The following is a 13,078-nucleotide window of genomic DNA, read 5'->3' as shown; positions in this document are numbered from 1 at the left end:
ATTGTTCATGTGAGGGATTTACATTAAAAACAAAAGCTATATCAATTCTTTATTTTCCCTTGATTTAGAGCGAAAATAACTAAAGAAAAAGGTTATTTTTCTTCCCTCATTTATGTTTTTACTCTCTTTCCCAAGAAAGCAAAGTGATAATACTTATTATTTTCCTTAATTATTTTCCTCCTCTAATATCTTTTGAATATCTAAACTTAATATTCAAAAAATTTAAATTTATATTTTCTTTCATATTCAAGCTTTTAACTTATTTTGAATTTAAATTAAATATTAATAAGTTTCAACTTAATTTATTTAGCAAATGAGTTAAGATAAACATAACTTTTATTGAGTCAATATTTTAAATAGTTTCTTAATAGACGATCACATTTACGATTTTAATGATTTTTAGTTTAAAACTAAAAAAATTAAGTGAACATATTCTCAAATAAACTTGCGAACCTATAAATAAATGAACTTTTTAAGTTTGAACGAGCAGAATATCTAAAAATTCGAGATTGATTCATTTATTAGCTTAAACTTAGCTTATTTTACAAAATGAATGAAGCTAGTGGAGCTTAGCTAATATACATATAAAGAGGTTATTTTTATTATATATGAACATCTAATAGGATAATCTCTGATTTAAATTTGATATGATTAATGTTTAAACTATATATTGGTTAATGACATATGTTAATTCTAATTATTCAATAATAGATAGGAGTTTATTTAAGATGGAATTCACTATACTAAATAAACGAGGATAAAATTGTATACTATTTAAATTGTTCTTAATTAACAAAGCTATTGGCCAAAACAAGTATGACTATATATAAAAAGATCTTATGTTCATAGGTCTTTATTAACAAGAATTGTAATTAGGACGAGAACATAGGATTTGACACTTGGGATAACCCTAGATCAAGACTTTGTAGTAATGAGATTTCAATGTATAGTATGTAAAATCATAGTTATACATTATGGAATTATTTTCCTCCATTATTAATTGGTTAATTATGGCACATTATGCTAAGTAAAACCATATTCTATGAGGATTAAGAATAAATAAAGAATTTTACTCTAAATATAATAGGAAAGAATATTTTAATATATATTTGAGTGATTGATTTTTTTATTGTCAATTATTTATAAACTTAGAAAGTCACACACTATAAAAATCTACCATAATAGGATTAAAATTCATTACAATATCACCAAAGCTCTACCACACACCCAATTGATCCTCTCTTCCAAGTCCTTTGGGTGATGGTGGTTATATTTTCTGCAAGAAAATTTTGTCTTTGAGCTTCTTTAGATTTGCTGTCCTCTATAGCAAAGACTTCTTGACTGATTTCACCATTGCTTCCATCTTTTCTGTGTAAAAAAAAATTGTGAACTCTTTTTATCTGACAAAAAGAAAAAAAGGATATAACTCCAATACCTGTAATTCCATTTTTTCATTTTGTTTTTTTTCGGGTTGGAAGGTGTGGCTTGTATGTATAGTAACAGGGGCAAAGTTTTTTATTTGTCTATGATGTTGTTGAAATGGGTCAATGTGCCATTTAGGTAACTTTAGAATCTCTTTTGGTCTGTTAACAATTTGGCACAAAAGGTTACCTAATATTTAAGAAGCTGTTGTTTATGAAATGTATTCTGCCATTTGGATTGATGCAATGAAATTCTAATATTATACCTATAATTTGCAGGTCACCAAGCAAATTAAAAGCATGAAATGGTCAATCATGTGGCAATTGGAAATTAATCACTTTCATTAACTAGGCTGAAATAACATGTTTCAAAGAAAAAGGGAAATCCAACAAATGGGTTAATTACACAATAATGTTCATAAAAAAACAATTTATAACAAAAAACCCAAGCAGCAGCCAATCTGACCGGCAGTTTCTTGGTCATAAAAAGTTATTCCACATGTATAAAACTTTGTTAAAATCAAGGGGTAGAGGTGAGGCATGTTGCTGGCCCGACATTTGTGCCCTAATATAGAGAAGGAACATCGTTCTGGTTAGTTAATTTGGCTACCAGTTAGCATTTAAATTTGATTCTTCCCCTTATAGCCTCAATATCTAGTCTCTTGCAGCTGTCTCTGCCATTGCCTTCCTGCATTTCCACTTCAAACAGACTCTAAAGTTTCAAACCAAGATCTCTTGTGACCTCAAATGACATTTGATCTATGTTTGCGGCCTAATCAATCTGTTGTTCTGCATTTCAAGCTGAAATAATATCTATACACCAAGCATTCATTACAACCATAAACAATTCATAAAGGAGGATGTTTCTAAACATATCAAAATGGAAAATAAACTTACATTTTCAGTTCTCACCCCAGTCTTCACAATAGCATATAACATTCATATACAGTGAATCTTCTCATTTTAATATGTTGAAAATCCTCTGTACAAGTTGCAGAAGCTTCTCTGTAATTTGCACATGTTTTAAGTGGTTTAGGCAAACAATAAACAGAGAACATATAACAAAGAACAAGCAACCAACGAATTCATCCAAGTATTGAGTATTAAAAAAAAACAACTGGGAGTTTCAATTAGGAATATGAATATCAAAAAAAATAAATAAAGAAACAAAACTAAATAATAGCATATTACAGCAAAGAATATTCACCTGATAACGCCTTCCATCAAGCTTCCTAAACAGCATAACCCAGATGAATAGCATCAAATGATTTAGGACGCCATTCCTAACGCAAACAAGTTTTGACACTCCGAATCCATCAATGTTTCGTTTCTTACATGAGGTTTTTAACGGAAGCAGTGGCATTTTTTCACTCTTATACTCTTCCCCAGAAGTAATAGACTGATAGCATTATTCTGCATTAGATTAAACTATAAAAATCCCTTTGAAATTTGTCAACGCAGAAAGATGAAGAATAAGAAAGAAGTTACAAACTTAGAAGTTATAAATACAGGTAGAATACATTGACTAATATAGATAATCAAGTACCAAAAAAAAGAAGTAAAAAAAAAAGTGAACAATAAACAAAGGCACTGATGATCTACAACTGATTATTGCGTACCATTATTGCTAATGTCAAGCAATAAAATCCGAAAAAATAAAAAGAAAATAGAGGAAAAATATTCAGAGAAAAATCAACACTGAAAGAGGGCAGCAGTGTGGCAATCTTATATTTGCAATGTGTGGTACCATCTATCTTGCACTGCCCAAACTCCTGCAGTCAAGAGCTGGTTTTGTACCACAGATAAATTTATGCAGCTGTATTAACTTACTGACTGGCAATACTATAGCCAATCAGCTCGGCCAGCTGCAATCTTATATGCTTTATTACTGTAGGACATCGTGAAACCAAGCTTTAGCTCACTGCAAACTCTAATATCTAGAATTTTGGTCAAGCTGAATTCAACTAACAAACTTTTTTCCATTTGTAAGGGACTAAAATTAAAGTCCCACAATAACCAAATTTAGGACCGACTTGAGTATGGTTCACTTTGGAGCAGCGATTGGACAATCCAATGAACTGCACCAAGATTCGAAATTTGGAAATGTGGAAAAATCCAGTGAACTTCTACAAGAGTAATGTAGCCTCATCAAAAGGGTATCTGGAATTTTGGATTATAGATGTAAATTCTAAAGGAAAGAAAAAAGCTGCACTAAGATTATTGAATAATCAATATCACTACTACAAAAAATTATATATACACAAAAATTAAAACCAGTAATGCAACCAACATTCAGCAGATTATCTTGTAATCTACAAAATGCAACAAACGCGATCGAGATAGAGAGATAAATAGTGAGAGATGCTTGCCAAGTTTAACAAAGGACCCAACGACGCTGCCAAGAAGAGCTTTCAGCCTTGTAGAGATTATTTCAACCTCTGAAGCATTCGGATTTCAAGCTTTCAAGAGCGCAACGGAGAGGAACGAGGATTCGAGAAGAGGAAGCGTCAGGGTCGGCGGCTGGCATTAAATAAGGAAGGGACTAGATTAGGTCAAGTAACGCTGACCTCAAACTGTGTCGTTTGGTACTTGATCCTTGTCATCCAGAATCCTGCACCAGGTAGGATAGAAAAAACAACAAAATATTTTCTTATTGTGCTTTTTCCTTATTCTTTAATCCTGTACCAGGTAAAAGAAATTTTCATTTAATGCAATAGTAATTCACAAGTATTTTATAAATTCAAATGGAAGTCGAGAAAATTTATTAAAAAAATTGAATTATTAAATTAAAAATATATTCAAAATTGAGATAATAATAAAATTTTCATATTAAAAATAATTTTCTCCACACAATTTCATAATATTTTCATTATAATTTTATTATACTACGCTAAAATTTAACTCTCAAATATTAGAATTCGCTAGTGTTCAATGGCTCCACCTCATGTGGTACTGGTAATCTTTTTTTGTATACCTTTAATTTCATATAATTTTTTGATTCAAAATAATTTTAATACTAATTAGAACCGTTGTGTCTAAACTGACTCGAATAACTTTTAAACCTATTTGCATTAAGTTATTTAGTAGTTATTATCACTTAATAGTTATTATCATTTCTCAATTATTTACAAAAAAATAGAATTATATATATAATTAGTGTGACACTACTCAATAACTTAGATTCACTATTTTAAGCCAATTCAACTATTGGTATTGAGTTTATCATCAGAGCTCTGATGAAATTCGAGTTCCCATCAAAGCTTACTGTACCAAAAAGTTTAAAAGGCCAATTTAGGGTTCTGTTGTATACTCTTTTGGTTACTGTGACATGCTCTGCCATTGTTTGTGTTATTGTCCAAGAGAATTCCTAATTACATGTTGCTATTGTATGTGTTGCAATGAAGTTTTTCAAGTTCTTCCTTCCGGAGATTGCCATACCATATTAGAGTTGATTGCTTTGAGCTTGGCCTTGGTCTATTGGTCTGAATTATTTTATTTTCTTTGGGCTAGTTAATGTCTTTGGTTTGGGCTTCATGCCCTTTGACTGTACTAGGGCTTTGCCCCTTTAATTAATGCAATGCAACTTCATGTCCTTTAACTCCTTGTCTTTGAAATAAAGAAAACTAAAAGAGGTAATTTTGTTCCCTTCACAGAATTAGTATGGCATATTTTTGTTAATCAGTTACCTGTTTAAACACGATCTAGAGTAAAAATGATTTCATGCAAAAGGTTACATGTTAATGGTTGATTATTGTGTATTGTTGTGGTAACTATATAGAACCTATCATGATCAATAGCTAGAATATAACCGTGAAGTCTTTCTTGATGGAACCATTAATATAAATGGTTCTGACCCTTTTAGACACTTTCTTAACACATCAGCTTATCTGATACATCAACTGTGAGTTGTTATGTGAAAAGCAAATGTAGGGGATATTGAAATTTCTCCTCAGGTGAGTTGCTTATTGCATCAGTCAATGGGCTACGTAGCTGCAAATATAACACCTTCACTCAATTCCATGGCTTTGCCTGCTGTCCTCAACTTCTGCTGGATCCCCAGGCACTATCCTCTTCCAGAACCAATGTTTTCTCCAGAGGAATATCATTTCTTCAATGGGAACTCCCTTGGTTTCAGGCAAGAACATGTAAACAAAGATGGTCATGATAGTAATCCACCCAGCAAAGAAGAGGAAGAATCCAAATTTGAATGCACAAAGCAGTGCAAGGAAAGACTGTGCTATGACGAATGTGAAGAAAAGGTTTACAGCTACTGTTATGCTCTGCCCAGCTGAGCGAGTCTCCAGTGGAAATATTTCGCTCGGCACTGTCCAGCCAAGGGGACCCCATGACCATCCGAAAGCCGCCACGAAGAGGCAAATCACAACCACAACCAACACTGAGAATCCTTTTGATAGCTGCTGGTTATCTCCAAATTTCAGTCCCAAGATTATTGCCACTATTACCTGGTTCGCCAATGCAATCAAGGAATGATTACAAGGTTAAGGTCAATTTGTGATGCTAATAGTAATGAATTGCGAAGGTCATACCTGGCATGTAATCATTTGTATTCCACCACTGATAAGTAAAATTCTTCTGCCCAATCTGTCAACTGTTAATATTGAAATGAAGGTAGATGACCAAAGGACTGCACCAGTCACAGCTGAGGAGTAGAGGGAATCAGTTCCTTCAAATCCCATGCTCAGGAACAGCACTGGAGCATAGAAGAGAATTGAATTTATGCCTGTTAAGATCTGGAACGTTGGCATAAAGATTGCCATGACCAATTGTGGTCTGTTCCTCCTTTCTAGTATGTTTCTGAACGGATGCTTGATCGAGTTTGCCAGCTCACTGGCATCTAGCATGTCTTCAAATTCTGCATCAACATTTTTGGTTCCTCTAATCTTCTCTAATACTTTCCTCCCTTTCTCTTTGAATCCCTGTTCAATTAAACTGTTAGGTGTCTCAGGCAGAAGTATCCCTCCCACAGTCATTAAAAGAGCTGGGGCTGCTGCTAGTCCGAGGGAGAGCCTCCATCCCCATGGTTTAAGCTTGTGTGTTCCATAATTGACCATATTTGCTGTAAATATCCCAGTTGTAGTTGCTAACTGAAACATAATGTTTAGTCCTCCTCGAAGATGAGTCGGTGCAATCTCCGATAAATACACCGGAACAGCCTTCGAAACAAATGCAACAAAGAGGTATATGATCAGCCCAAGTGCCAAATACTACTGCAATCTACATTTCTGGCAAAAGAAACAATAACTTGAAACATAACAGTATACCTGATTCCCGAATCCAATGCCAATACCAAGCATGATCCTGCCTAAGATGAGCATTCCCAGGTTAATAGCTGCAGCATTTAAGGCTGCTCCAATAAGAAAGCTAATACCTCCACAAATTATACTTGTCCGGCGTCCATACATTCTAGTAACAGGACCTGCCACCACAGATGCAGCCATTCCGGCGAGGTACAGGGAAGAGGTAAAAGCTGCCAGCCTTTGATCATCATACTTGCAGTAATTGTTTTCATGTGCATGTTGCTTCTTTAAATATACCCTATGGAAAAATTTCTCAAGAAATTCATCCATAGATGTCACTCCTCCTGTTCATAATTGAAACGTTCAATTTTGGATCAGAATAAGCCCCCATTTCTACACCCAAAAATTCAATGCGACAGCTATATTCTTTTGCCTTTTTACCTTTTATTTCTCATTACTTTTAACACAAAAATTCTTGGCAGATTCTCTCAAACATAGTCATCATCAAATTCAACAAGGAATAATAGGAGAATATCTATCAACTTCAAATCCCAAAAGGGAAATGAAAAATCATAAAGTACCTGAAATCCCAATATCATATCCAAAGATTGAGCCACCAACAGCCGCAACAATACATGCAATGATCACATATAAGGTAACTCTCCCTTGATATTGTTCTGCTCTCTCCTTGGCCACACCGGCCGGCCCAAAGGATCCTCCTGCCATCTTCCAGAGCCTCTTCTCTTCCTCACAAAACCCACCGGAGGTAACAGAGACACCAGATTTCTCTCAAGTCTTTGAGGGGTTGGATGTCAATTTTCTCTCATTTTGACAGAAAATTTAATAAAATTAGTGATGGAACTGAAGAGAGAACAAACGAACAATTTAACTCACTGGGGTTTTGAAAATTGACATGTGAGATTTCAAACTTGGCAGGGAAAAAAACAAGTGGGGTTTCTGATTTGTTTTCATATGAGGAAGCAGTGATCTAGAAATAGAGCTTCTATGCTTTGCTGATGCAATAAAATTTCCACAAATAATCCCTTGGAGATAAGAAGAAAATCATCATCTCTTTCATACCTATGAAGGAAATCCCTCTCTCTCTCTCTCTCTCTCTCTGTCTTTCACTATTCTCTCATCTAGTGAATCCGAAATGAAGATTTTGAGGCTTATATATTGATTAACAAGTAAACAAGGAGTAAACTTTAATTATTTAGGTGCCTAAATTAGTCAATTTTCTTTTTTTTAAATATCTTTAAACAGAGAGGACATGAGGAGGAGAACTCTTTTCTCCATTTTCAGAGGGCTCTGTAAGGTAGTTTTCCTCCCTTTGGAATGCATGACTTGCTTTCTTGGAAGTGTTTTCTTATCACATTCTCTGTAACTCTTTTGTCTGCATTTGAATAAGATGCTTTGTTTTTCCAAAGTTCCCAATTCTCCCCAGAATAACTTTTTATTTTAGATGTATTCAATTTACCAAATTATTTGTGCATTAATCCATGTTGAATTTTAAAAAATAATTTATGTTTCATTATTTAATTACATTATTAAAAAATTAATAAAATTTATATATAAACTCTACTAGTTTAGCCGTTGTTAACTGGCTGGCTTAATAACTTAGCAATTGTTTTAGTAATAATTAGTCAAAAATTTTAAAATATAATTTTTTTATAATTTATATATATATAATTTCTAAATACTTATATTTTAATCTAAAAAAATATTAAATACTGATAAAAGTTATTATTGAATGATTATAAAAAATAATAATAATAGTAATAAAATTTTTAAAATTTATAAGATAATTTACTCTTAAAAATTATTTATTTTTCATTTAATTAATAAAATATTTCTCTAACAATTTTTTAAATATCTCAAATATTAAACACTATTAAAAAATATTTTCTGTGAAATGTTTCTGGGAAATGAAGGGTGAAGAAAATAATTTTATAGTAATATAAATTTTAAATTATATTTTTATATTTGTATAATTTTAATTCAACTTATATGATATGGATGTGGTGGATGACTCCACCTAAAAATCTCTCCTCTTTTATCTCTTGTTTAATACAAAGTCAGCCAAAGATTTCAGTCAGAAGTTGGTGACGTGTTAATATTAGCAGATACTATTTTCTTTTTTTATTTTGGTCAATTACCATATATATATATATTTTTTTGTATTTTTTAAATTACAACAAGTTGTAATTCTCTTCATTTGATACAAAATATTTATAAACTTTTAATTGGCAAAAATGATATATTTTGTAAAATCTATTTTGTAATTAAAAAATAAAAGAAAATCATAATAGTTTGTTTAATATCACCAACCTAAACCCGATAATACACGGTAGTTTTTTATTTAATTACAAATAAAAGTGAATATTTGGTTAGTTGAATCGAAATAAAATTTTAATTAAATTTTTTTTAAAAAAAAGAATTAATTAATTAAAAAATTTTTATCACTTTTTAAAAATATTAATAAAATCAATATTAAAATAAAATCAAGCCTAATTGAAATTGAAACATTCAGTCCGTTTTTCGTTGTAATAGAAATAAAATAAAAAATTATTTTTAAATTACAAATTAATCAAATATATGAATAAAAATATAATAGTGATTTTTTATTTATGAAAGTAATAAATACAACTTATTTTTTAGAACAATGATTATAAAATTAATAATAAGAATAAAATTAAAAAAAATTATAAAAATAATAATTAAATATATTTTTTAATAAAAATTTAATTATTTTGATTATCAACGGATAACTGAAATTTGAATTTTTAAAAATTATTAATTAACAATTAAATTAAAGTAATTTTATATTTATTAAAATAATTAAATTTCATCGATTAAATTTAATTATTCGGTTACAATCTAAGACTGGACACTTAATTGCAAATGAATTCAATAGATGAATTGAATGAAAGCTCTGCCTTAAGAGAAAAGATAAAGTGGGAGAGAGTTTGGGTATGATTTCTTGTTTTCTAATATTAATTTTTTGAGAGTTTTGTGTAATGAATTTCTTGTATTCGTTCGGAAAAAATCTTTATAGTCTAACGTCGACATCTTAGAATTATACGGTTATATTTAATGAGTTCTGATGCATACTAATTTTAGGTTGGTGATTGTCTTTTTCAGAAATTTAAGTTTTCTTATGCTATGATTTGATTTATCGAATGGTATATAACTTTGGCCATGGTTGAATATATTTTTTTGTTGATTTGATTGTTTGTTTTTTATTTGTGTTTAAATGTATTTTAATTCTTTGTGTTACTGTTGTATTTTTTTTTAACTTATCCAGTAACTTTTTTTAATTTTTTTTGTCAATTTTCTAATTTATAAAAAATTAATTATTTCAAAATTTATGAACGTTTACCTTCATAATGCATTTTTTAATAATTAAATCTTTCAATGTATCCATATATAATTTTAAATTTTATATGTATATCAAATTTTTTATTTTAAAATAAGTAGAAATCATATTAAATTTTATAAAAATTCATTTATTTTTTTTATATATTGTATATATTAATCCAAGTATGTGAACATCCTAATGTTTTGTTGAGGGGAAATTAAATAAATATAATTTACTGATTTAAAATAAATAGAGAAATAATCGATTTTAAAAGTAACCAAATGATAATATTTTGTAAAATATTTATTGTTTAAAAATAAATTTAATTTTTCATTATGGTTTAGTGGATTAAAAGTAAGGAGAAAATTGTTTTGTGACATAATGTATATGATTTGTATAAATAGAGAATACATACAATTGTAGAATTAACATAATACTTTTAATTAAAAATATGAATGTTAGCCTCAAATTTTCTTTAGAATTATATTATAAATTTAAAAATATTAAATTTTATTTTTCGATTTAAATTTATTTTTAAAATATTATTAAAATGTTAAATATAGTCCATTATTTATCAAAATTTTATAGTGTATTTTATGAAATTTTGATAAATAATGATTTTTTGGGCATTTTAATTATAATCTAAAAAAATTAAACTAAAAAATAAAATCTAGTATTTTTAGTTTGGAGTAACACATCAGCCTTAATTGACACCTAACATATTTGAATTTTTGGAGTGAACTGAGGCACTCATCTAGCTTTACTCCTCAATAATTTTATTTTATTTATTTATGGTTTAGGCTAGTTTTTAATTTTTTTTATAAGAAATAAATTTTTATTTAATTTTATGATATAAAAAGAATTTATTAGTTAATTATTTAATTTTAAAAAACAAATTAAAATATTTTAAAAGATCTAATAATTAATATATTTCTTAATTTTAATCATTAATTAATAGATATTTTTATAAAATTTAAAAATAAATTAATAAATTTTATTATACTGTATAAATTAAATAATAAGATGTAATTAAGATTAATTAATAAACTTTTAATACTTTAAAAATATTTTATTGTATTTTTTAGAATTAATAAATTATTTTTTTCATATGGCAGACAACATAATAAATTTCAGCGTCATGACTTTTACTTTGCATGTGATGGTGGGCCTAAATGCCTAAAAATTCCTTGTTAAATTGACCTGACAGTGACACTTGTCACCACTAACTTTTTCCTAGGCTTTGGCCTTTTCCGGTAAAGTATAAACTGGAAAGAGCAAGCAAGATCAGGTGACAGAGTAGTCACTGGTGAGGAAAAAATAATTAATTAAAATTTTAATATTAATTAATTATACGAAAAAATGAAATAATATTTATTTTACTTTCATTTGTATTTATTTTTTTTTTTTGCCAAACATAGATTTGCATTGATAATTTTAAAGGTCCAGAAATGATACATTTGCCAAAAAATGTATAACATTAAATAATTAATTTAAAAAATAGAATTTAATTTTAAATTGTATATTATAAAAACAAAAATTGATTTATAAAAAAATAAAATATAAAACAAATAAATCCAATTATAATGATAAAAATTAATTAAATAATTTGTTGAAGATTAAATATTTGTTAATTAATTTATCAATTTTTTATGAATTAATTTAAAAAGTAAGTAATATTTTTATATTAATCTATTATATTTTTTATTATCCAGATATTTGTTAGAAATTTTATATATATTATTAAAAAATTTTATTTAAATTATTATAATTTTTATTTAAATTCAACAATTATGATATTTATCTTTTTAACAAAATAAAAATTTCAGCCGCATGCTAGTTTTGGATCAAATTGATTTTTTTTTCTCTTTTATAATTTAAGAAAAAAATTCAATCAAAATCAAAATAATATTAAATCAAAACCAAGGTTAATCGGTTAAGGGCTTAACTGCACTTTTCGATTCTTCAAACTCATCGATTTAGACCCTGAACCGACCGTTAGCCAACTAAACCATCATTCTTAAAACATCTCCATTATTTACCTTTTCCATATTCAAAATTAAAAAGACAATCAATTTTTTTTTTGTCAAACAGAATATTGAGACATTTCAATAAGATTAAGTTTCTGATACAATAGGATATTAATTTGAAGAGAATAACAAACAATACCCTAAAACATTACCAGTTTTAAAATTGTACCTTAAGTTTTTTTTAATAATTATAATTTAATTATTGCCTGCCATAGTTAACAACCATTAAATTTAATTGTCATTAATATCATTATTAAAAAAAGTTTATAGTGTAATTATAAAATATATATATTTTCATAATTTTATAATTTTTATTTATTTTTTTATCTTTTAATTATTCTAAAATTATTATTTTTACTTTAATAATATATAAATTGACTATTATAATTTTATTTTATTTTATTTTATTTTCAAAAAATCTATTAAAAGATATTTTAATGTTTAATAAAATTTAATATATTTAAGATGGTATAATTAGAAAGCTAATAAATAAAAAAAATTATTACTTAGTTCTTATGATATAAAAAAATTTATTAATTGGTCTTTCGATTTTGAGAAATGCATTAAAATATCTCTAATATTTTAATGAATGTACTAGTTAGTCCATCCATCAATTTTAACTCTTAAATATTATGAAAAAGTCTAAAATACATTTGATATAGAGAAATTAATTAGTAAACCTTTTAAAAATATGAGAGATCAATTAATAAGTTTTTCAAAACTATATAAACTAAACAATAAAATAATTAATGTAAAAATTAACGAAAAACTAACTAGTACACTTTTTAAAATGTTAGGGACGTTTAATATATTTTTTAAAATCGAGAGACTAATTAATGAATTTTTTTCATACTATAGAGACTAAATAATATTTTTTTCTAAAATAAAATAAATAAAAATTATTTGACATATATTTTATTATTTCTCTTAAAATTAAAAGCTCATTCTAATTTTTTTCTCTCTTTAATTTTTATCAATTCCAAATAATTTTTATTATTTGCTATTGAATTTGGA

The 13,078-nt window shown here is 27.8% G+C and overlaps 1 protein-coding gene and 1 long non-coding RNA gene across 2 annotated transcripts; both read right to left on the bottom strand.

The window, feature by feature from the left end:
• Window positions 1-1,739: 1,739 nt before the first annotated feature.
• Window positions 1,740-3,939, bottom strand: LOC110600637. The gene is made up of 3 exons (XR_002485706.2): window positions 2,629-3,939; window positions 2,319-2,426; window positions 1,740-2,234 (listed from the first exon to the last, which is right to left on the bottom strand). It is a non-coding gene; the product is annotated as an uncharacterized LOC110600637 (long non-coding RNA).
• A 1,282-nt stretch (window positions 3,940-5,221) lies between these two features.
• On the bottom strand, window positions 5,222-8,012 carry LOC110600050 (sugar carrier protein A). The gene is made up of 4 exons (XM_021736744.2): window positions 7,261-8,012; window positions 6,704-7,023; window positions 5,969-6,595; window positions 5,222-5,884 (listed from the first exon to the last, which is right to left on the bottom strand). The coding sequence occupies exons 1-4, from the start codon at window positions 7,403-7,405 to the stop codon at window positions 5,429-5,431; spliced, it is 1,548 nt and encodes a 515-aa protein (XP_021592436.1). The 5' UTR covers window positions 7,406-8,012; the 3' UTR covers window positions 5,222-5,428.
• Window positions 8,013-13,078: the final 5,066 nt, after the last annotated feature.

Source organism: Manihot esculenta, chromosome 14 (genome assembly GCF_001659605.2).
Source record: "Manihot esculenta cultivar AM560-2 chromosome 14, M.esculenta_v8, whole genome shotgun sequence".
Lineage (NCBI taxonomy): Eukaryota > Viridiplantae > Streptophyta > Magnoliopsida > Malpighiales > Euphorbiaceae > Manihot > Manihot esculenta.
Note: the sequence above shows the minus strand (reverse complement) of the source record. Positions and strands in the feature narration are given on the sequence as shown.